Source organism: Schistocerca gregaria, chromosome 2 (genome assembly GCF_023897955.1).
Source record: "Schistocerca gregaria isolate iqSchGreg1 chromosome 2, iqSchGreg1.2, whole genome shotgun sequence".
In the NCBI taxonomy this organism is placed as follows: Eukaryota; Metazoa; Arthropoda; class Insecta; order Orthoptera; family Acrididae; genus Schistocerca; species Schistocerca gregaria.
The window spans coordinates 684,174,125-684,199,992 of NC_064921.1; the positions used below are offsets into that span (position 1 = coordinate 684,174,125).

Here is a 25,868-nt window from a genome sequence, read left to right on the forward strand (position 1 = left end):
CCTGCATTACCCCTATTTGATTTTGTATTTATAACCCTGTATTCACCTGACCAGAAGTCTTGTTCCTCCTGCCACCGAACTTCACTAATTCCCACTATATCTAACTTTAACCTATCCATTTCCCTTTTTAAATTTTCTAACCTACCTGCCCGATTAAGGGATCTGACATTCCACGCTCCAATCCGTAGAACGCCAGTTTTCTTTCTCCTGGTAACGTCGTCGTCCTGAGTAGTCCCCACCCGGAGGTCCGAATGGGGCACTATTTTACCTCCGGAATATTTTACCCAAGAGGACGTCATCATCATTTAGTCATACAGTAAAGCTGCATGCCCTCGGGAAAAATTACAGCTGTAGTTTCCCCCTTGCTTTCAGCCGTTCGCAGTACCAAAACAGCAAGGCCGTTTTGGTTAGTGTTACAGGGCCAGATCAGTCAATCATCCAGACTGTTGCCCCTGCAACTACTGAAAAGGCTGCTGCCCCTCTTCAGGAACCACTTGGTTGTCTGGCCTCTCAACAGATACCCCTCCGTTGTGGTTGCACCTACGGTACGGCTATCTGTATCGTTGAGGCACGCAAGCCTCCCCACCAACGGCAAGGTTCATGGTTCATAGGGGAGGGGGGGGGGGGTGGTCATGCAAAGCCAACTAATACTACATGTGAAATTACAGTGTAACCTTGCTAATCTGTTTAAGGGACTGGGAGGATGGTCGAAACACAAAATAGGTACGGTAAGGACTCTTATTGACCAAGAATAGAAAATATTAGAACACTGAAAAATCTTACACAAATGTAATCCACAGTAGTGCCTGTAGTGTGAAATAAGTGTGTATCATACAGAAGATATTGTAACTGTGAGTGAAAATTTAACACCTGTACATACCTTATTACAGTAATCATTGAAGCAACTGGTTTGCCTGTAACTGTTTAAAACACATGGAACCACACGGTAAAACATGTTCTGCTCTTTAACAGAACACAAGAAGTCTGTAATTTTCTTTTGCTTAGCAGATGACAACCTTGATTCTGCTGCATGTTCCACCATTTCTTAATCCATAAAATGTCTATTGGTGTAGCCGTAGAGCTTTGCTCAATATAATGAAGTGCTATACTTAATTTTTAGCATTTGTATGCGATACCCGAGCGACAGGTTTGTTGTCTTCATTGTCGCCATCTTTCTCGTGCTCATTGTTTCTTAGAATTATAGTGTAAATTATTTGGTTGGCAGTTAAATCCTGCTTCCACAGTGCAGTCAACATCAGCTGTAACGACTCACTTACATCACTGGGCTCAATGTTCTGTTGTTAGCGTTATATGTTTACCTTTACTTGGTACCACAATTTAGTTTTACACACTTTAATATGTAAGAACAACACTGTAACTAATTTTTAAAACAAATGCATGCACAGTAACACTTAATGATCAAGTTAGAAACAAGTTATTTCATAATAAAACTGACTTATCTATTGCAGTGACCTGAGTATGCAAACACACACCAAAAACAGGATCATCGGTGTAAGCTGGGAGTCAGGCAATCCTAGGTCAGATTAGCGAGGTTCTATTGTACGAATTCCACACTATTTTTTAAATGCCCTTGTGTAGCAAGAATTGTTGTTTCTCAGCACAGTCCTCCAAAGAAAAATTCTACCCCTTAACAGAAACACAGTGTAGGAATAAGCCTTAAATTCTACAGAGAAATTGCAATATGTTGTGTTCAAAATCCGATCAGAATATATCCACTGTTTCAGGAGAAGATAGCAGACAAACATGCATTTGATTCTATATCTGTAGTAGATATATGAATCCTGAATTCTGCTCTTACATTAATGTAATTTATTCTATAATGTTATGTTTCAGTACATGACAATTTTCTTCTGTATTCCGTATAGTTTTAATGCATTTATCTAAAAATAAATGCTGCCCAGATGGATCTGCACACTGTGTCACCACATAGTTGAAATGCATCCAACAGAAGTGCAATTCAACTTTATAAAACAGCCTATAAAAGTGCCTTGTGATATAGTTGTGTAGACATATTGGGAAATTGCTCGTTTGCTCACTCAAACTTTTAATGATGGACTACAGGATGTTATTCTTACAGCTGCAAACAACATAGTAACAATACTTTTATTTAGTTTATGTGCACAAGCCAGCAAGTTACTGTGGTAAACAGAGATTCAATATCCTAACTATAATTAGGACAATGTTCGCTCTTGTGGTTTAACTGTGCCGTGGACAGGTCTACCAGCCGTCACAGTTATATGCATAAACTGAACAAGTGTGGGCTCACACTGCTCATTGCATAGACCCTAAATTATTGCAGAAGTTCCTGGATTATTTTTTCTTCATTACTTCACAAATTGCTGGTATGCTTATATAGCATAATGTGCAAAATACTAGCTTGCAGAACATGGAGGTGAAACAGATTTCAGCTGATCCAAAATTGAGAATTACACCCCATTTTTGCATTGGTTAATCTTTGTGCCTGTTTCAGGCAGCTGGTCACATTCCCTCACCTCTCTGCTGCTTACGTAGTTTCTTGGGCAAAGTTTACCATTATCACAAACAGATTACATGTGAAACTCCTATCTTTAAAGGCAGGTTATGCTTTGAGGTCTAAATGGGTAATTGGCCACATGAGTGTCTAATCTACAATGAGAGAGGACTCATCACGGAAAAAGTAACAACAAAGACTGACATTTTTGTTCTCTTTAATGTTTCTGTTAAGATCAAATTTCCAGCTTCGCTGGAATTAAAAATAATAGCTTTGGCTTTGAAAGAATATTTAAAATTCATGAATAAATAATAAAAATTACACAACCAAACATGATTACAGGGAGTAGTAAAACCCTTGCCTTTATAATAAGTTTTCACCCTGAACAGTAAAAATTATTCAGTTCTGTTTCTCTCATAAAATCACATCAGTGAAAGTTCAAAAAACTCAAGTGAAATTAACATACACAATTAACATAACCTCAAAAACAATGACGTGACACAGCCAAGTGCAGTACAGAAAGCAAATAAAGTAAAGTAAATTAATCAGCTCATAAAATTAATCAAGGAAGACAACACTGTTGCGGGAATTTTCCTTCTTCAGACTTGTTTCATGTGTAGGACTCATTTTATCCACAACATCCCGCAGTCGATCCTCAACATTAGTGAGTCTTTCTTCCATGCACTCAACTGCTGAACGCAAAGCATCTATCTGGTCACATAGACGTTCCAGTGTATTTACTATAGTTGTATCCACACTCTTGCATTCAGATTCTTTTGGATTGTCACTGTAGATTTTAGATGCAACCGTAGCTGTTTCTGACCAATTATCATTTATATGAGCATACTCTCCATCTCCATCACCACTAGCATTATTGCACCTTGTTGAACGTACTGTGCTCACCTGCCAACAGCATTTCACAATTAATAATATATATTAAGCACATTAACAACAGGAAAAAGATTAACACACTTAAAAAAAAAAAATCATTTCAGCTGGAATACAATGCACCGTTCAGTTCCATTTTATATTCTAATAACTCAGTTGGGTCAAATTACTTTACCTTCTAATTGATGGCACTATTATAATACACTGTTGCTACGAAAATGTCTACCAGGTCCATTTGTACTTGCCTGTTTAAAATAAACAAAATTTTGAAATATGGATCAATTTTTTTAAAATCCTTTTGAAAAAAAAAAATTATTATGGTAATCGTATCTCCTACAAAAGCACTCATCAAACAATTTTTCCAGATATGTTCTGGCAGCTGGGCATATTTATAATCAATCATCCAATGGTAACAAAAGCTTTGACAAGTTCAAGTCATAAAGGAATAAGATCAAGACCTTGAGGTATGTTTTCTTTGTCTATAGTGCAATTGATATTTAGCGTATGTCTTAAATCTTTTATGACAGTTACCAAGCAAATAAATTGCATCAGGTAATGAAAAATACATTTTTCACATCACCGCACAGTCAACATACATAGATTATGTTGCCTTTTGTTTTTTAACTGTTAAGATAGAAATTAAAGGAAAAATGAAATAAATTAAAAAGTTCATATGGCGAATAAATAATGTTTACAGTTAAAACAATTAATTTAACAAAAACAATGATCAAAGCCATTTCGATAAAGATTTTAAAATATAAAAAAAGGAACTGAATCTGACAAGATTTGAACCCACAACCTCCTGCATATGAAACTATTATCCTATCCACTACACCACACAACCAGACTGTGTAATGCAACTTTTTTAATGTTACTATCATGCAAAATTCCATTTTTTTGGCTAATTTCTTGTAAACAATGACACACTAGGCTGAATGGCTGCAGGGTGTCATACTTGGGATCTTAACCTACATTATTGTACATTTGGTTTCAAAAAGTCGATTCCATCACTGGGGGGATAGGTGGCTGCTTACTGTAAAGGAGACATGTCAAGTTGCAGACAGGGTCGATTAAAAGACACACACACATGTAGCTTTCGGCCCCAGCCTTCATCATGTAATTACATGATGAAGGCTGGGGCCGAAAGCTACATGTGTGTGTGTGTCTTTTTACTGGCCTCAACCTCAAAACACACACACACACACACACACACACACACACACACACAAATGACTGCCTTCTCCAGCATCTTGGGCCATAATGCAACATCAAGTGGGATGCAAGCAGCAATCTGGAAGGGGTGGGGAAGGGGAAGAGATAGTAGTGTACAGGTGGGGAGGGAGGAGTGTGCAGGGACCAGACTGCAACAGGCACAGCTTCAGGAGGTTGGGGGCAGGGAGGAAGGTGGGGGGGAAAGGAGAGAAGAGAGTAAAGAGTAAAGATGGGCAGATGACTTGGCAGAGGGCTGCAAATAAACAGAGTGGGAGACGAGAATGGGGAGGAGATGACAGGATGTCGGGGATAGAACTGTAGGATGGTAGGTGTGGGGATAGTATGTTACCATAGGTTTAGGCAAGGATAATTAAGGGAGCAGAGAATATGTTGCATTATCCTGGCCTCAACCTGTGGTAACATACAGTCTCCACACCCTCCACCCAACAGTTCCATCCCCGATGTCCTATCATCTCCTCCCCATTCTCGTCTACAACCCTGTTTATTTACAGCTCTCTGCCAATGCATCCATATCTTCCCCCACTCTTCTCCTTTTTTGTTCCTTTTTCCCCACCTCCCTGCCCCACAACCTCCTGACGTTGCACCTGTTGGAGTCTAGCCCCTGTACACTCCACCAGACAACGTTCGTCCCTCTCCTCACCCGTACACTACTGTTCCTTCCTCTTCCCCACCCGCTACAGATGGCTGCTTGCATCCCATGTGATGTTGCATTCTGACCTGGGATACTGGAGTTTATGATGGTCGTGTATCAGTGAGGTGTGCTTGCGCTGTGTGTGTGTGTGTGTGTGTGTGTGTGTGTGTGTGTGTGTGTGTGTGTGTGTGTGTTTACTGATGAAGACTGTGGCCAAAAGCTACATGTGAGTGTCTTTTAATCATGCCTGTCTGCAACTTCACGTCTTCTTTACAGTAAGTAGCAATCTATCTTTCACTACATTGTTGATATTCCGGGTGGAGTTTCCATTGTTTGATATTTACAATGGTTTTTTTATGTGATATCTGCATATATGTTGTTTTGCCTCTCTTGCCCTGCAGTTATGTTTTTATGGTTTTAAGGTTCTGTGCCTCCTCCCCGAATATTACATAGATGCAAAGCATGACTCACAAAGTTTGTTTCTTGTACACAAGCAGTATGAGTGACGACTTGCATGTATGTGAATTTCTGCACAACGAAGTAGGCATAGTATCTAAAAACCACAAATACAACAACAGGGCATTAGAGGCAGAACAACGTACATGCAGACATCACATAAAATGCCAACGTAAATAGCTTAATTTGATAAAGGGAATAAATTCCTGAAACACAACATCCTATGCCTGAGGAAAAAAGGTAACTGGTGCAGTGTTTTGGTTGGTTGGTTTGTGGGGTTAAAGGGACCAGACTGCTACGGTCATCGGTCCCTTTTTCCAAAAAACTGAAACCACCCAAAGAGAATAAACGAACAACAGGAAAGACGGCAGACAACACAGGACAAGAAATAATCCGACAGAGATCTGTCAAAACAAATTAAAATCACACACAGTGTGACGGTGGTTGGCCGACAATAGAGGGAATAAAAGGAAAAGCCAACCACTGAGAACACATTAAAAACTCAGTTTAAAATCGGAGGCCAAAAGCCAGAATCAACACTAAAAAAAAAAAAAAAAATAAACATTCAGATTAAAGTATAAAAAACCCTGCCCGAATAAAACGCAAAATTAATTCCACCATGGCAGAGTCATCTATTAAAAGGGCAGGGAGCGTGTCAAGCAGTGCAAATGTCTGCCTGAGCACAGCTAAAAGTGGACAGTCCAACAAAATGTGGACCACTGTCAATGCTGAGCCGCAGCGACATAGAGGTGGGTCCTCACGCCGCAGTAAGTGGCCGTGCATCAGCCGAGTGTGCCCAATGCGCAGTCGGCAGAGGACAACAGACTCCTTGTGAGAGACTCGCAAGGAAGAGCGCATCGTCTCCTTGACAACACGGAGTTTGTTAGGGGTGGTCAGACCGCGCCAGTCATCGGCCCACAGCGTGAAAACTTTGCTGCATAAGACTGCTCAGAAATCAGTCTCTGTGAGGCCAACGTCCAGAGATGGTTTACTGGTGGGCTCTTTCTCCAGTCGATCAACATTTTCATTGCCGGGTATCCCAACATGGCCTGGGGTCCACATAAAGACTACAGACCGGCCGCAACGGGCAAGAGTATGCAGGGACTCCTGGACAGCCATCACCAGACGAGACCGAGGGAAACACTTGTCTATAACTCGTAAACTGCTCAGAGAGTCGCTACAGATGATGAAGGACTCACCTGAGCAGCAGCAGATATACTCTAGGGCTCAGCAGTGAAAACGCTGCAGCCAGCTGGCAAGGATCGTACGTATTGGTCCCCTAGAGTTACAGCACAATCGACCCGACCAGCAACCATCGAACCGTCAGTGTAGACAACGCCAGTGCCCTGATACGTGGCTTGGATTGAATAAAAGTGGCGGCGGAAGGCCTCCGGAGGGACTGACTCCTTCGGGCCCCATGCCAATTCGAGCCGAAGGCAAGGGCGAGCCACACACCACGGGGGTGTATGCAGAGGGGCCCGGAAAGGAGGTGAAACAGGGAAAACCCCAAGCCCAGAGAGAAGCTCTTTGTCGCGGACGGCGATCGGACAACCTGACCGGCGCCAACGTTCTGGGAGATGGACGACTGACTGCGGGAACAGGAGACGACAATTTGGATGCCCGGGCAAGCTAAAAACATGGGCAACATAAGCAGCCAGTAATTGTTGGCGTCGTAACCGCAGTGGATGGACGCCTGCCTCCACAAGTATGCTGTCTACAGGGCTGGTCCGGAAAGCACCAGTGGAGGATTGGGTCCAGCACCCGCACCCGCAACGCAGATGGGGATGCTGAGCCATAAGCCAGGCTCCCACAATCCAGACGGGACTGGAGTAACGCCTGGTAGAGCCGTAACAGGGTAGATCGGTCGGCACCCCAGCGGGTGTGGCTCAAGCATCACAGAGCATTTAGATGCCGCCAACACATCTGTTTAACCTGCCGAATATGAGGCAGCCAAGTCAACCGAGCATCAAAAACCACCCCCAAAAACCTATGTGACTCCACCACTGCTTGAAGTTCGCTGTCCTGGGTGGACAGTGCGTCGCCGGCAGAAATGCATACCGCAGGTCTTGGCTGCCGAAAACTGGAACCCATGAGCTACAGCCCAAGACTGCGCCTTATGGGTAGCGCCCTGTAGCTGACGTTCAGCAGCTGCAATGCCAATAGAGCTGTAGTAAAGGCAGAAATCGTCAGCATACAAGGACACTGAGACAGACGTTCCCACCACCGCAGCAAGACTGTTAATGGCTATTAAAAACAGGCAGACACTTAAAACAGATCCCTGTGGCACACCATTCTCCTGGACTTGGGAGGAACTATGGGAGGCTGCAACTTGCACGCGGAAGGTACGATGCGACAGAAAATTTCGGATGAAGATCGGCAGTGGAGCCTGAAGACCCCAACCATGAAGTGTAGATAGGATGCGATGACACCAAGTCGTATCGAAGTGAAAAGGAGGACTCACACTTAAACAATCTGTTGTTGTATGGCCAATACTTACAGGAACATCTGGCCCCACATTTTGACGAACACTCTTCCGAGCATCAACTGCAGAAAATTTTATTGGATCGTTGAATGCTGTTGATGATTCTTTTATTGATGAATGAGAAGAATGCTTCAGATTTTCTCGGAGGACTTCTTCTTTGTCAAAGTTAGTCTTCCACACTAAAACCTGAAAGGATAAAAAAGGTAAAACTATTGATAGCCACAAATTTGCATGGGTGCTGATTTTGATACACCAAATATTTTGAGGATTACATTCTTAACCGTAATTCTAGCAAACAGTGTATGGAAATCACTCTGTGCATGTTTCCAGTTCAGAATGAAGCAGTCATTAATAGATAACATGACTGTTACATTTATCCTTAATTATAGTTTAACATAATACTGTGACCCAGAATCTGCACAAAAAGTGAGAGCTGCTACTGGCAATTGTACCCAATGATTTGGTGAAATTATTTGTAAAGTGACATGGAAACATAGTTTAATACACTTACTACTCATAATTTCACTCCAAGAATGGCTGATAGCAACACTGCGTTTCCTGGTGTTACGAAGAAATTGCAAGGATTTAGAATTATTGAACACACACACACACACACACACACACACACACACACACACACACACACACACACACACACCACCCTCTGACTCCTACCCTTGTAACCGCCCCCAGTGTAAAACCTGTCCCATGCACCCTTCCATCACCACCTACTTCAGTCCTGTAACCTGGAAGGTGTACACGATCAAAGGCAGAGCCACGTGTGAAAGCACCCACATGATTTACCAACTGACCTGCCTACACTGTGAAGCTTTCTATGTGGGAATGACCAGCAACAAACTACCCATTCGCATGAATGGACACAGGCAGACAGTGTTTGCTAGTAATGAGGATCACCCTGTGGCTAAACATGCCTTCGTGCATGGCCAGCACATATTGGCACAGTGTTACACCGTCCGGGTTATCTGCATACTTCCCACTAACACCAACCTATCAGAACTCTGGAGATGGGCACTTGCCCTTCAATATATCCTCTCTTCCCGTTACCCACCAGGCCTCAACCTCCGTTAATTTCAAGTTGCCGTCGCTCATACCTCACCTGTCATTCAACAACATCTTTGCCTCTGTACTTCCGCCTCGACTGACATCTCTGCCCAAACTCTTTGCCTTTACATATGTCTGCTTGTGTCTGTATGTGTGTGTGTGTGTGTGTGTGTGTGTGTGTGTGTGTGTGTGTGTGTGTGTGTGTGTGTGTGTGTGTGTGCGTGCGTGCGCGAGTGTATACCTGTCCTTTTTTCCCCCTAAGGTAAGTCTTTCCGCTCCCGGAATTGGAATGACTCCTTACCCTCTCCCTTAAAACCCAAATTCTTTTGTCTTTCCCTCTCCTTCCCTCTTTCCTGATGAAGCAACCGTGGGTTGCGAAAGCTTGAATTTTGTGTGTGTGTTTGTGTGTCTATCAACATACCAACGCTTTCGTTTGTTAAGTTACATCATCTCAATTAAATCATGCATTAATTGCAAGATGTTACACATAATATTTTCACTCTTTTAAATGTGTTTGGAACTCCATATATTCTAATAAATTAAGGGAGTGGTCAATGGCACATCTTTTACTTTGATTCTGAGTATCTGTGGATTTTCAGTCCCATGCCTCAAGTCTACCAGCAACCTGTAATAAACTTTTTCACAAGTTAGAGATTCACAATCTACTATCAATACAGTGATAGTGAAGTGTATGTATTACCTCTGGTTCCCTCTTTTCATGAACTACATATTCGATTAGGGGGAAATGTAACAACACACAAGTATAAGAATACGTATGACCCTGAAGACAATGCTGCGAGACAATCTTTATCAACTTCTGACTGCACTTTTCTGTAGAATAAAAACTTTTTTCCTTTTACTGACACTGCCTCGAAAGATTGTACCATACGGCAATACTTAGTGGCACAGAACTAGTAATTTTGCTCCAGTCCGTAACTATAAAAAAGAATTTCAATGAATTCAGCAATGAACTCCCTACGGCACTGAAGCACATCGATACTGAACAAACAGCTGACTCAAAACACATTTTGTGCACAATATTTGTGGTGATCTCCTGTCCACAGCCAATGATTTGTCTGTGTAGATTTTAGCAAATTTTCTCAAACCTCCAACTTATAGGTTTGAGTACATTGCACATTGTTCAAATCTCCTGCCTACATACTATAATCTGTCTGTGCAAATGTGATGCACACTTAGAGGTCTTAAAAAGATGAAAATGAAAATGCAGGGAAAGATACAGATGGACAATGAAAGAGGTATAAAGGTGGTGCATGATGTGAAACAGTAACAAACAACAAGTGACACGATATTTAGCACAGAAGGTAGCCATGTGGTGATATAAATATGTCAGTGGAAAGTTCTGACACAATTTAAATATATAGGAACAAAGGTAACAGCTTGCCAAATGACAGAGGCACTGAGTAATAGAAATGCACATACACAAAACTTGTGCCGACAGAATACATAATGGCGGAATTGCAGTTTTGCACATTGACTGGGATGAAAGTGTAACACCATAGCTCTAATGGCTTCTGCTGATTTATTTTGCCTTTTGTTTTATTTAATGTTACGTCATTGAGCTTCCGTAAATGTGTTTGAATCGATAACACAAAACTGTATACTCCTTTCTTTGTTAAAACTTTGATGTCATGATTTGATTCTATGCAATGTAGTGTGTATCTGTCATTTAAATTCTTTGTCCCAATTGGAGGGAGACAAAACTTACCGTATATAATTGTAATTTTATTTAAATAATTTTTATAGAAATGTTAATATGTGCAAAGGTGCTGTTTTATTTAAAATGTTTGTTTGTTGTTCTGTAAACTGCTGACCTTCACTTAGGGTTCTTAGTTATGTCATATGTAAAAGGTGTTCTGGTTCCACTTGGGAACAGAACTGTGTAGCGCGTGCAAATTGTGGTTGGCCTAGGTAGAAAAGGTGGAACCAAGTGTCAGTCGGGGATGAGCTACTAAACTATCAACTGCTCAAGTAAATGTTGTGTTTTGTGCTGGTTCCGAGAGAGGCTTTTCCTGACACTTTCTAATGCCTCCGATGGATGGATGAAGAGCTGGAAATTTTCTGAAATTGGTATCTATTATCGCCACCAAGAAATGACAGAGTCCAGCAATTACACCTACAAATCCATGTACTAACATGCAATCGCCGCCAAATTGCGCAATCACTGTAATGGAACACTATAATAATGTACAGTGAAGGATCAGCTTATTGGATGTGTTAGTGTACTCAAATATAAGGTAATTTATAACTGAATTTATGTACCTACCTTGATTTTTTTCCCTTATCATAACACCTCTCAGGTTCCTCTCCATTTTAACTAAAGTGATTACGGAGTGTCCTTACTAAAAGAACATTAAAGACCAGTGTTTTGCTAATTAATGCCTCTTGAACATAGTAAAAAGAAAGTTAAAGTTAATGTGCCAAGAGTGAATTAAAGCAAATGATGCTCGCTGAAAATAATTTTCCTATTAAAACTGCTTATTAACTTCAAAATCAAAAGTTCTCAAGACTGAGGCTTATAAAGTTTCGCTTTGTAAATGATCACATTGCTGCCTGCTGTAAATCACAAAAGGTGAGCCAGTATCTTACAAATATGTTAATTTTGTGTCTCACTGTAGTAAATATACTCGTGCTTGCTAAGCACTTGTTACTTTTGGGTATTGAATGTGCATATTAATAGTGTAATAAGATCCAAGGTTATCCTTTATTGTCATGATAAATAACAATTAATAGAAAGACCACTATTTATGAAAACAATAATTTCTTTGTTCAAAAAGACAGTGAGAAGTAACCTGTTAGTGAATTCCATTTAACTTTGATTCTAAATAGAATAGTATTTAGTTGAAAGATACTTAACCTGTGACCAGTTCATAATTTTGCAGTGAACTACATTTGTAATTTTATGTCAGCTAGGAAAATGTTTGAACAATAATACTGAACCTATGTCCAATTAATGATTCTGCAGTGAATATTAATAGTAATGTTATAAAGACCATTCAGTTTGAATAAGCCCTGAAAGTAATAGTGTGTTTCGTTATCTGTTATATTTTTGCAAACAGTTTGTGCTGCTCTAGCTGTTAGTTACAACCTTAACGTCAACATATGTAGTTGTCAGAGTTCATTGCACTTGTGTGGGGTAAAGTATAGGTAGTGTTTGTCTGTTGAAGTTACTACTATTTTCTTGAACACGAATGCTGATCATTGTCTTGCCTAATTAGGGTGGTGACCGTTTTCTTTATCCTTTGAACAGTGTGGATAGGTTAAATATTATTTATAACTGTTTAAATATTTACGTATTTCTGACTTTCACTTGCGATAAGCCATCTCCATTAGGTATATCACGATCAATATAACAAAATTCCTCTCAGAGGGTAACACTACTCTTTTGCTTTATACCATAATTACTTTAGCAGAATAGTTCCATTTTACAAACTGCCTCCAGCTTTGAGGTTATGATATAGCAGTAGCGGACGGTAGTGTTATAAGAGGTTGTATCAAGTAGAGTTGGAGATGGGAGAACAAAGGTAGACAGCAAGATGGTAGGTTGGGGAAGGGTGGTTAACAGCATGTAAAGATGCAGTAGATGTACGGGAAAGGAATATGAGAGGGAGAGGCAGCAGGTGTACACAATATGAATGAATGAGAGAGAGAGAGAGAGAGAGAGAGAGAGAGAGAGAGAGAGAGAGAGAGAGAGTGTGTGTGTGTGTGTGTGTGTGTGTGTGTGTGTGGGCGCGCAGGAAGGAATACGACACACAGATGCTGGTGCCAGGTTCGTTCATCAGCACATAATGAAGAAGACATGAGGGAGTGGATGAGGAGGGGGTGAAGGAACAGAAGGAGAAGACTGTAAGGAAGAGGGTGTGAGTCAGTCTGAGTGAGGTTAAAGAGTTCTGCGACAGGGTGGAGGTGAGTGGGGGCAAGGGGCTAGTAGAGGGTGAGGCAGGATTATTATGGGAATGGAGGAAGTGTTGCAAGGAGGACTCCCATCTACAAACCTCAGAAAAACTGGTGTTTGGGGGACAATCTGGATGGCACAGCCATTGGAATTGAACAGCTTGTGCTCAGCAACATGTTTCACCACTGGGTGGTCAACTCTGCTCTTGGCCCCAGTTTAGCAGTGACCATTCATTCGGATGTACAGCTTATCAGTGGCCACGCCCACAAAGAAAGCTGTGCAGAAACTGCACAGAGATGATATATGACATGGGTGCTTTCACAGGAGGCCATGCCTCTGACGGGATAGGATATGCCCGTGACAGGACAAGAGTAGGATGTGCTGGAAAGATTAATCCAGCAGGTCTTGCACCTGGGTCTTCCACAGAGTAATCCCTGTGACAAGGGGCTAAGAATGCGAGTAGCATCAGTCTGTGCACCAGGTGTGGTGGATAGTGCCTGTCTGTGAAGGCCTCAGTGAGACCATTAGTATGCTGGGCATGGAAATTCTGATCACAGCAGATGCATCATCCATATGTGGCCAGACTCTATGGAAGTGAATTTCTGGTGTGGAAGGGATGGACAGCTGTCAAAATGTAGGTACTGTTAATAGTTTGTGAGCTTCATATGGACTGAGGTATAGATAGAGCCATCATAGATGTAGGAGTAAACATCTAGGAAGGTGACACATCGATCTGAGGACAACAAAGTGAGGTGAATGGGGGAGGTGTTGGGGGGCTGTAGAGGCTGTGGATAGAGGGTCTTGGCCTTGAGCCCAGTTCTCATCAATGAACCTGAACCAGACAAGGGGTTTGATGTTTTAAAAAGCTAGGAAGCATTATCTGGATGAACCACAAACATGTTGGAATAGGAGAGTACCAAGTGAGTATCCATATCTTCTGCTCGAAGGAGAAGCCGTTGTGTAAGGATGTAATTAGATGGCTGGCCAGAGTGGCCGTGCGGTTCTAGGCGCTACAGTCTGGAACCGAGCGACCACTACGGTCGCAGGTTTGAATCCTGCCTTGGGCATGGATGTGTGTGATGTCCTTAGGTTAGTTAGGTTTAATTAGTTCGCGACTGATGACCTCGCATAGTGCTCAGAGCCATTTGTAATTAGATGTATAAGAAACAAGATGATGGGTTCAGAGGTTCAAGGACGTTGAGAGAGAGAGAGAGAGAGAGAGAGAGAGAGAGAGAGAGAGAGAGAGAGAGAGAGAGTGTTTGATAGTGACAAGACCATGGGCATGAGAGACGTTGTTGTACAGAGATGTGGCATCAACAGTTATGAAGTGCTTTGTATCTGAAGTATGAGAGGATAGGCTGCAGGGGATTGGATGGAGATTTTGGTCACCAACAACGGAGATTCTTTCAGTGGGGGTACAGTAACGAGCATTCAATAGAGCATTCATGATTGTTGAGTTTATGGATTTTGGGAAGGTGGATGTGCGAGGGTCATTGGGGTGAGGTGGGAGATGGATTCAGGGAAGAGATTCTGGGATAGACCCTAGGATTTGCACAAGTATTGGAGTTTATGTTGGACTTTTGGGATAAGATCATTACACCAGAACTTGTAGGTGGAGGACTCACACAGTTTACAGAGATGTTCACTCAGTTAATTGCTAGGATTCATGACAACAGTGGTTGAGCCTTTGTCTGCAGGAAGGATGATTAAATCACATTATGTCTTAAGGTAGTGGATGGCTATTTTTTCTTCCATTGAAAGGATTGTGTTCCTGGGGAAGGATGGTAAAGCCAAAGTGGAAGTCAAGAATTCCTGGAACGTACAAGAGGATGGTTCACTGGGGGAGGAGAAGACTCACTGTTGGACAGTGGTGCGAACTGGGAGAGGCAAAGCTCAATGGTGGGATTAGTTTGGCTTTTGTCGAAGGAATTGGTAGCAAAAATGTGTTTGCACTGTAGAAATCTGGAGAATGAGAGTAGGTCTTTGACGAGTGCAGCATGACTGAACTTGGACGTGTCAGGAGAAGGTGAGTAGGTATTAGACATGTCCAGCACGACTGAACCTGAGTATGGGGCTGTTCCATCACCCCTTCCTATCCACTCCTCCACATCATTTTACTGTGCACTACACAAAAATACCGGTGCCTGTGCCTATGTGTCACACCCTAGCTTGAAAAAGGATTCATCTGAAAACCAGCACCTTTTCAGTTTTGTTTAGGTGCCTGTCTTCAAATCAACATCTCTAGTATTTAGTGAGCTGTTATCTTTATAGATTCACTTGTCTTAATGTTTTTCTTGAATATCTCAAAACCTGCAGCTTCTAGTGAACACTTTTCCAGTACAATATTAAACTGCATTAAAATTCCTCCAGAAAAGGTCCTATTCACTTTCCTCACAGATATTTAAAAATAATGTTTTGACAGGAAAAAATTGATGTTTAATGTTAATTGAAGTGGTTTCAGAACAAAAATTAAATGTGTGTATCACATATAAGTGCAGGATAACCATATTAAGGGACAAAGTGTGTTCCACGAGTCTGATGGGCTGGAGGTGGTGGAGGGTGAGTGTAGATGCACGAGGGAAGGCAGATGGCTAGATTGTGTGCATGAACTTCCCTCCTTTTTAGGTATATGAACTGAACAGTGAGCAGCACTTGTGGTGAGGGAGGTTGCTTTTCCCAGGAAAGAATGCTACAGCTGCCATACAGGATGATTAAGAATCAATTTCCCCTTTAACAGTGTAGAACAATGAGCAGAATTATATAGAATCTGTCCATATGATTTTCTTACATCTGCATTATTAGCAAACTCATATCTGTATTCACTGTAGTGTTAACAATATTGTGGAAAGTGCTGCTTACTACTCAATGCACAAATGACATGTTAAGTTGCAGAGAGGCACTGTTACACACTAAGCTTATGGCGTAAGCCTTCTTCAGAAAGGATAGGAAACACACACACATTCACACAAGCCAGCACACCTTGTGCACATATAACCGCTATCTCCAACCACAATGCAGGTGGAGATAGCAGTCGAGTGCTTGCTTGTGTTAATGTGTGTATTTCCTTTCGTTTCTGAAGAAGGCTTTGGCCAAAAGTTCAATGTGTAACAGTCTTTTCGTTGCCTCTATCTGCAATTCAATGTGTCACCTTTACAGTGAGTAGGAATCTATCCTTTTCATATTCCAACCTGGAATTTCCATTGTTTTATTTCAATGTGGTGTTAACACACTTTACGGAAAATAAACACCCCGCTCCATTTCAATAGTGTCTGCATACTGTGTTGCCAGTGATTCCTAAGGAAAGCTGCAGAAGGGTCAGTATAAGTTTGGAAAGTACCTGCAGTGGCAAAGAGAGAGTGGAGAATCTCCATCTTGCAGACCTAGAAAGGAGGGAAGTTCAAGGTCACAATCCGGCAACCTGCCTTGAATATAGGTATTTTTTACCTTATTCAACCTCTTGATTTTTACTGACAGGACTACCGTCACTTTGAGTATCAAAGTGGATATACCATCATTATTACAGTCATTAGTCCACCCTCTTTCCAGTAATTTGGATGGCATGTAAAAATAAAATAAAAAATTATGTCAAATGAAGAACATGATTTACGTTTGTATCGAGATATTAGTCTTCCAATGCTCTTATTCTAAGCCTTACAAAAACATGGTTTTTTAAACTGGTGAACTGTGCCAATCAAATGAAACTGGACTGGTAAAATGACTGTGACAAATAATTAAAAGAGACACCAAACTGTTTCTTCCGGACAAATGTTTCCAGTCTCTTGTTCAGTCATTCAAATGATATAGTATTGCAACACACACACACTATTTTAATGCTGAAAGGAGCTACATCTCTACAGCATTATCAAAAAGCTTTAGGAGATAGCTTTAGGAGATATATGAAATTGTGAAATAATCAACAAACAGAATAGGTGTGGTAGACTGCATACTGATAACAGTGATTATAAGTATCATCCAAACTGAGAGGTCATTGTTGTTCTCAACACATTTTTCCTAAAGGAAACATCACAATGGAATGAGCAGGTGACAATGCATCCCATAAGCCACCATCTAGTGAAATATGTTACTACCAAATACTATCACACATTTTCAAGGCCAAAAGGTGAAGCTCTAATGCATAACTTGAAAAAACCATTTGTAAATAAACACAAAAACATGTCCTGATTACTTTGGTCTATTACTTATCTCATTTTAAGTATTTTACCATGACTGTTCATAACAATGAAAGTCACCTCAAAATTTGACATAATTAACCGATCTGCATCTGCAAAAAAGTAGTCACTTGCTTCAATGTAAACCACATAATTTTAAACCAAAAAATGTAGGTGATAGACTCATTCAAAGCTTCAACTTTCCAAAAGCTTCTCTCCTTTGTTATGCAGAGGCTCTCCTCACAAGAGGCTGTCAAACTAGTAGCTCCATGATTCCTCATGGAGCTCATGGTTGTTGCCGAGAGACCTATCTTTACTCTTTGCAGAGTACATGCCAAGCTGAAGCTAAGTCTGCCTGTGAGGATGGCACAGATCGTATTACTGCTATTACATTGCCTAAAACGAGACTTGTATTTGAATAGGAATCCTGGTCTATCACAAAGTTTTAATTTTCAGATTTATTCAGCGCAGTATAGCAGAGTGTGTGGGACACCTCAATTAACTCCGATTGGGACCCCGAAGTTTTAGTACACGATCCAAAGAAATGCCTCTCACAGATGATTAATTTCTTGTTCCTGGGATTCATAGGTGTGTAAAATTTTGTAAATAACTTCATGTTATCTTTTGACTGCAAAATTAATTTTACAGTTAAAAAAGTGACCATGATGTAATTTACAAAATACCACAGATAGCACCATTAAAATCCAAGTGATAAACTGCTCATGCATTCACACTAAAATTCCACAGTTTGAATCACTCCTTAAAACAGTGGAGGGCACATAATATTATGCACAGGAAGCTAAATAAAATCTGAAACTGACATCAGTGAGAATTTTAGGGTAATAAATCAAAATGTATGTAATAAAAATAGGCTAATAGGAAACAAGAGGTTGGATATTTGTCGCAGTAGACAAGAAATTTGGGTCCACTGAGACAGAAATTGAAGCTGCAGGAGAGATTATTTCAGCAGTACTCAGTATTAAGGGTGAGCATAAACTACAATTGAGTACTACTACAGACCATCAAATTAAGCAACAGATGTAGTCTCAGCTCACTATTAGGTGTCCCCCCCAATCATACTATCATTATCCAAAAATTGATTGAAATAGTTTACATTTTATAAGTGGAGGCTTGGAAAGAACTCTTGTGAGACAATACTACAAGCCTTCTTTGGAAACTACTCAGGACAGATAATTTGGAATACAGCTCATGATGGAAATAAATTAGTGCTAACATTTTTAACAAAGAGGCCTGACCTCTTTACGAATCTCCAAATTTAAGATAGCTTAAAACTGAAACAAGCAGTAACGTAAGTGATAAATTATTGACCTGCACATAATGAAGAAAGAGAACTTTGCTAGCTTTAGCAGGCAGTCTTATTCTATAGAATGTGCAGAAGGGGGGCAGGAGGGGGTGGTGAGTGTTCTTCAGATCTGAAGAAAGATTGTCTGTCTGCTCTCAGTAATGCTGGCAAGGTGGATGGATTAGATTCACAACTTCCTGTATTCTTCACAGTGTTCAAATTTACAGTCCGAGCCATTCACCATTTTCATGCTACATGTGACCAAATTTGGGAAAAAACCTATTGCAAAATTTTTAACCATTTTGTGACTGCAATAATTTTTTAACACAGTATATTGAAAACCCTTCAGTAGTTTCATACAGAAGCTATCTGCAATCAGTTCTACTGGTTTGCAGCAATGATTTGGATTATTCTACAAGTTACTAATATGGGAATGTGCAATAAAAAATTTTGCATTAAATTTGAGCAGTGTGACAGGATGCTTACATATCAATAACTTCTAGAATACTAACAAATAACTGTTGCAGTTATGTAGAACTGGGAACAAGTAACTTCTCTGTGGAACTACTAAATTACAATCAACAGATTAAAGCTGCTGCTGTTACAAAATGGCTGAAAAATTGTTGAGACTGATTTTTCCCCAACTTTGACCTCATGTACTTCATGAGTATTCATTAGAGACAGGGGTATCACCAGAAGTGCCCGAGGGCTGTATGGTAGGATAGCTATTATTTTCTATATACATAAATGATCTGGTGGACAGGATGGGTAGCAATCAGTGGTTGCTGATGATTTTTGGTGTACGGGAAGGTGTTGAAATTGAGAGACTGTAGGAGGATAGCAAATGACTTAAGACAAAATTTCTTGTTGGTGTGATGAAAGGCAGCTAGCTTTATGTACAAAAATTTAAATTAATGCAGATAAGTAGAAAAAACAAACCCATAATGTAGAGATACAGTATTAGTAGTGTCCTGCTTGACACAGTCACGTCGTTTAAGTATCTGAGCATAAGGCTGCAAAGCAATATGAAATTGAACAAGCACATGAGGATTGTGGTACGGAAGGCAAATAGTCAGCTTCCATCTATTGGGATAATTTTAGGAAAGTGTGGTTCACCTGTAATGGAGCCAGCATATGAAACACTAGTGTGACCTATTCTTGAGTACTGTTTGAGTATTGGGATCCACACAAGGTCAGATTAAAGGAAGACATCAAAGCAATTCAGATGCAGGTTGCTAGATTTGTTGCCGTTATGTTCAAACAACAACAGAAGCATTATGGAGGTGCTTCAGGAACTCAAATGGGAAGCCCTGGAAGGTAGGAGACATTCTTTTTAAGGAACACCAGTGAGGAAATTTAGAGAACCACCATTTGAAGCCGACTGCAGAATGATTCTAATGCCACCAACATACATTTTGTTTAAGAACTATGAAGATATGATACAAGAAATTAGGGCTCCAATGGAGGCATATAGATAGTCGTTTTCCCTGCACTCTGTTTACCAGCAGAAAAAGAAAAGGAAATGATCGCAGTGTACAGGGCACCTTCCACCCTGCACTGTTTGATGGCTTGGGGAGGTGTAAGCAGAGAGTGGTGAATTACACAGCTTTGAAATCTGAACAGTGTATTGAGCACAACAAGCTGCGTATCTGATCCAAATATTTTCTTCTGATTGCAATTGTTTTAAATTTTAAACTGTCATTGAACTTTTATGACATTTTGCAACCCATTAATGAGTCATGTAAAATCATTACTTTCTTGTATCCTGAGCTAAATTTACCACAGACTAGTTTTATTCTATAAAGAACATCTGTCTAAATTGTTTTCAAACTGAAGACGGTCAGGTAAAGACCACTGTTGCACTTGGTTTAGATATATTCCATAACAAATACAAATATCCAATAAGATTTGGGTAACATTTTATAGCGGCACAAAGATTGGCAACTTGCTTTAAATGCTCATAAATCTACAACTACGCACTTCACAAAATGCAAATCTATATGGTATTCTCTGACTACTATATCAGTTAGTCAGAACTGAAGTCTGTTAACCCATAGAAGTACCTAGATGTAACAATTTGTGGTAATATTATGTGATATGGTCATATAACTTCAAGCATGGCTAAAGCAGATGGCAGGTTTCAGTTCACTGGTAGGCTGCTGGGAAAATTCAGTTAGTATACAAAGGAGATTGCTCACAAAACAGAGGCTCCGTCCCTGCCGCAGCCGTAGTGGTCCACAATGACTACCACAGTCCACTTCACCCCTCCGCCGCCCCACACCGAACCCAGGGTTATTGTGTGGTTTTGCCCTGGTGGATCCCTCCAGGGAACGTCTCACATCAGATGAGTGTAACCCCCATGTTTGCAAGGTAGAGTAATCGTGGTGTACGCGTATGTGGAGAACTTGTTTGCGCAGCAGTCGCTGACATAGTGTAGCTGCAGCGGAATAAGGGGAACTAGCCCACATTCACCGAGGCAGATGGAAAACCGCTTAAAAGCCATCCACAGACTGGCAAGCTCACTAGACCTTGAACAAGTCTGCCAGGCATCCCATGGTAGACTATTAAAGTGTGACAGACCCAAATAGGACTAACAGGAGTTATTAAACACACATTTAGCATGAATGGTCACAGATTTGTTTGAAACAAGGGAGAATGCCACAGAATCATTGAAAAATGAAGATAGATGTTAACTATCGCACAAAAGCCTATTTATGAAATTTCAAGAACCAGTATTAAGCGATAAATCTAGGACTATATTACAGCCCCTACATGTCACTCAAAGAGAATGTGATGACAAGATTAAACTAGAATGAGATTTTCCCTCTGCAGTGGAGTGTGCACTGATATTAAACTTTCTGACAGACTAAAACTGTGTGCCGGACCGAGACTGGAACTTGGGACCTTTGCCCCTTGCGGGCAAGTGCTCTACCAACTGAGCTACCCAAGCACGACTCACAGTTTTAGTCTGTCAGGAAGTTTCATATTAGTGCAACTCCACCGCAGAGTGAAAACCTCATTCTTGAATCATCACCTAAGCTGTGGCTAAGCCACATTTCCGCAATATCCTTTCTTCCAGGAGTGCTAGTTCTGCAAGGTTCACAGATGAGCTTCTGTGTAGTTTGGAAGGTAGGAGACGAGGTACTGTCAGAACTGAAGCTGTGAGGATAGGTCGTGAGTCATGCTTGGGTAGCTCAGTTGGTAGTCACTTGCCTGCGAAAAGCAAAGGTCCCGAGTTTGTGTCTCGGTCTGGCACACAGTGTTAGTCCGTCAGGAAGTTTCAAGATTAAACTACATTACAGTACACACAGAGGACATTCAAGCAGTCCATACAAAAGTAGAAAAGTGAGGTACCCATGCACTAAACAGTTGTTTGCAGAGTATCAATGTACAGAGTAAAGGTCTGCATAAAATACACAGTTCCTTTCTCAGCAACAATTCTGAGTTTGTGGGTAAATCAAATGAAAAGCTGTATCCGTTTTCTCAGTAGTGCTAATATTATAGAGCTGTGGGTGAGACAACATAGCTGGTAGGAGAGTAGAGTATGGACAAGTTGAAGCTTTGAGTCAGATGTGAAGAGTGCTCTTGGGTGGTATGAACAGTAGCACAATGCCCATGAATCAAGGATCTCAGTTTAAATCCTGGTGCAGCGAACAGCTTTAACTTGTTATGTATATTCAATGCAACATATACTATGTACTGATCAAAAGATCACTTTGTCATTGTTATGCTATTGTTTCAGTTTGTGTGTTTCTGTTTATTGTATTCTGCATAAAAAATAAGTGTGTAGACATTACAAACAAATCACTTTCTGTTATAAATTGGCTGTAGGACTACTATACAGGGTGAGGCAGCTAAGTAATAACACCCCTTGTATCTCCCTAACTGTAATAGATAAAAAGATGTCATTTAGACACTGAATTGCAGGGGCCGGGTCTACTTGAATACATCACATTTCAAGATTGTGGTATTTTTTATTACAGAGATATGAGGCCATTTTTTTAATGGAGCCCTATGTTAAATTTTAGTGTAACATGATGGGCTTAAAAAGACGATTACAAACATGTGTATATCATCATATTTAGGCGAATAGTTTCTGAGACACAGATATGTTCCCATATCGTATTTGTCCTTCGCAGCGGCGTTGTCCAATGTGACCTTCCCTGTTGAGGCACTAAGGAACTTAACAGAGAAGGCGTTGTTTTCCTGCTTCTCGATAATGCCACAAGGTGATGCACGACGTAGCTGGAGAGAAGTGTATAAATGTGCTGCTGGGGTAATGAGACATCACATTTCCGTCACAGTTTCTTGGAGCAGACATTTACACCAACATGGAAACGTTAGAAATGCTTCTAGTGTATGGTAAAAGTAGAAATGCTGTTAGAGCAATAAAGCGAAATGGAGAGCCATATCCTGATCGTGAGCGTCCTACATGCCAGCTTCTTGCACGCATTTGCAAGAAACTACTTGAATCGCGATCATGGAAAGCCATAAAGAGGACAAGGCAGAAAACTGCAATTACCTAGGTACATGAAAAGGGTGTTCTAGCATTGGCGCATAACGACCCTACTGTTTCGTCACGAATGTGGAATGTGGTATAAGTCAGAGAAGTGTTCTACCATATTGCACCGGCACAGATTTCACCCGTTTCACCTCTCATTACATCAAGTACTATCAGGTGTGGATTTCGAACAGTGCCAGGAATTTTGCCAGTTTGCTCTGCAGCACCTACAAGATGATCCAATGTTTTTTCACTGGGTGCTTTTTACTGACGAAGTGACTTTCACCAACAACAGTAATGTGAATTTGCATAATATGTATTACTGCTCAATAGAGAACCCTTATTGGCTTCGACAGGTACAGCATCTGCAACTGTAGGGTGCTATCGTGTGGTGTGGCATCACCAGAAATGTCATTGTGGGGCCGTACGTCATTCTGGGTATACTAAATGGCAATAACTATACACAGTTCCTGCAAAACATTCTACCCGTTTTGCTGAAAGAGGTACCACTAACTATGTGTCTGTGCAAGTGGTTCCAACATGACGGCTGTCCTGCTCAGTCCTCCCATGTTGTTACAGAGATGTTTAATGAAAAGTTCCAGGATTGTTGGATAGGATGACATGCTGAAGTGAAGTGGCCAGCCCAGTCTCCTGATATGACCTCACTTGATTTTTTTCTGTGGGGAGCAATCAAACAAAGTATATGCTCAAATACCAACTATGTCAGACAATATGAAGCAATGTATCATCGAAGCATATGCCGATCTCTCACGTGACACCCTCGCAAACGTTCACAAATTATTCAACGGAGATCACAAATGTGCATTGCAGCAGAGGGGAAGCATTTTGAGCACATGCTTCAGTAAAGTTTTGTATCATGTACAGCACGTATTTTGCATCTTTATGTGTACTTGCTTCGTATTGTGATCAACAGTAAATATTGACAAATAAAAAATACGTATGAAATAATTGTGACCAAAAAGAGCCTCCACATTTACATTTGTACTTCTATTACTTAAAATGTCTTAACATCTTGTAGTGTTTTAATACTGTATGCTGTCTACTATTTTGGTATAACAGTTGTCAAATAACTAAATAATATTTGCGTGATGTCAACAGTTAATTTTTGCACAAAATATCGCAGTATGTATTACTTTTGTCGGGTATATGGGCGTGTTTGTGTAAGGACGGACTTACGACGTTTACCATGTATTCTAGACAACAGGAAAGGTTGCATTGGACAACGCCGCTTCGAAGGACGAACACGATACGAGAACATATCTGTGTCTCAAAAACTATTTGCCTAAATATTATGACATACACATATTTAAAATAGTCTTTTTAAACCCACCATGTTATGTAAAATTTAACATAGGGTTCTACTTAAAAAAACAATACAAAGATTGCCTGCCTCATATCTCTGTAATAAAGAATAGCACAGACATGAAATGTGATGTATTCAAGTAGCCCCTGTCCCTGCAATTCACTGTCCAAACGGCATCTTTGTATCTATTACGGTTAGGGAGATACAAGGGGTGTTATGACTTACCTGCCTCATCCTGTATAACTGGACTGCATGTTGTGCAATAGTGTTTCATACACTCCTGGAAATGGAAAAAAGAACACATTGACACCGGTGTGTCAGTCCTACCATACTTGCTCCGGACACTGCGAGAGGGCTGTACAAGCAATGATCACACGCACGGCACAGCGGACACACCAGGAACCGCGGTGTTGGCCGTCGAATGGCGCTAGCTGCGCAGCATTTGTGCACGCCGCCGTCAGTGTCAGCCAGTTTGCCGTGGCATACGGAGCTCCATCGCAGTCTTTAACACTGGTAGCATGCCGCGACAGCGTGGACGTGAACCGTATGTGCAGTTGACGGACTTTGAGCGAGGGCGTATAGTGGGCATGCGGGTGGCCGGGTGGACGTAACGCCAAATTGCTCAACACGTGGGGCATGAGGTCTCCACAGTACATCGATGTTGTCGCCAGTGGTCGGCGAAAGGTGCTCGTGCCCGTCGACCTGGGACCGGACCGCAGCGACGCACGGATGCACGCCAAGACCGTAGGATCCTACGCAGTGCCGTAGGGGACCGCACCGCCATTTCCCAGCAAATTAGGGACACTGTTGCTCCAGGGGTATCGGCGAGGACCATTCGCAGCCGTCTCCATGAAGCTGGGCTACGGTCCCGCACACCGTTAGGCCGTCTTCCGCTCACGCCCCAACATCGTGCAGCCCGCCTCCAGTGGTGTCGCGACAGGCGTGAATGGAGACGTGTCGTCTTCAGCGATGAGAGTCGCTTCTGCCTTGGTGCCAATGATGGTCGTATGCGTGTTTGGCGCCGTGCAGGTGAGCGCCACAATCAGGACTGCATACGACCGAGGCACACAGGGCCAACACCCGGCATCATGGTGTGGGGAACGATCTCCTACACTGGCCGTACACCTCTGGTGATCGTCGAGGGGACACTGAATAGTGCACGGTACATCCAAACCGTCATCGAACCCATCGTTCTACCATTCCTAGACCGGCAAGGGAACTTGCTGTTCCAACAGGACAATGCACGTTCGCATGTATCCCGTCCCACCCAACGTGCTCTAGAAGGTGTAAGTCAACTACCCTGGCCAGCGAGATCTCAGGATCTGTTCCCCATTGAGCATGTTTGGGACTGGATGAAGCGTCGTCTCACGTGGTCTGCACGTCCAGCACGAACACTGGTCCAACTGAGGCGCCAG

The 25,868-nt window shown here is 41.6% G+C and overlaps 1 protein-coding gene across 3 annotated transcripts in view; it reads right to left on the minus strand.

The window, feature by feature from the left end:
• Positions 1 to 2,691: 2,691 nt before the first annotated feature.
• LOC126334758 (POC1 centriolar protein homolog A-like) overlaps positions 2,692 to 25,868 on the minus strand; it is a 124,212-nt gene continuing 101,035 nt past the window's right edge. For all 3 annotated transcript variants that reach the window (XM_049997330.1, XM_049997329.1, XM_049997328.1), the window contains exons 6-7: positions 8,197 to 8,367; positions 2,692 to 3,394 (exon numbers count right to left, since the gene is read on the minus strand). In XM_049997330.1, coding sequence (XP_049853287.1) covers positions 3,050 to 3,394; positions 8,197 to 8,367 — 516 coding nt within the window. In that variant the 3' untranslated portion in view covers positions 2,692 to 3,049. The remainder of the gene's footprint in view (positions 3,395 to 8,196; positions 8,368 to 25,868) is intronic.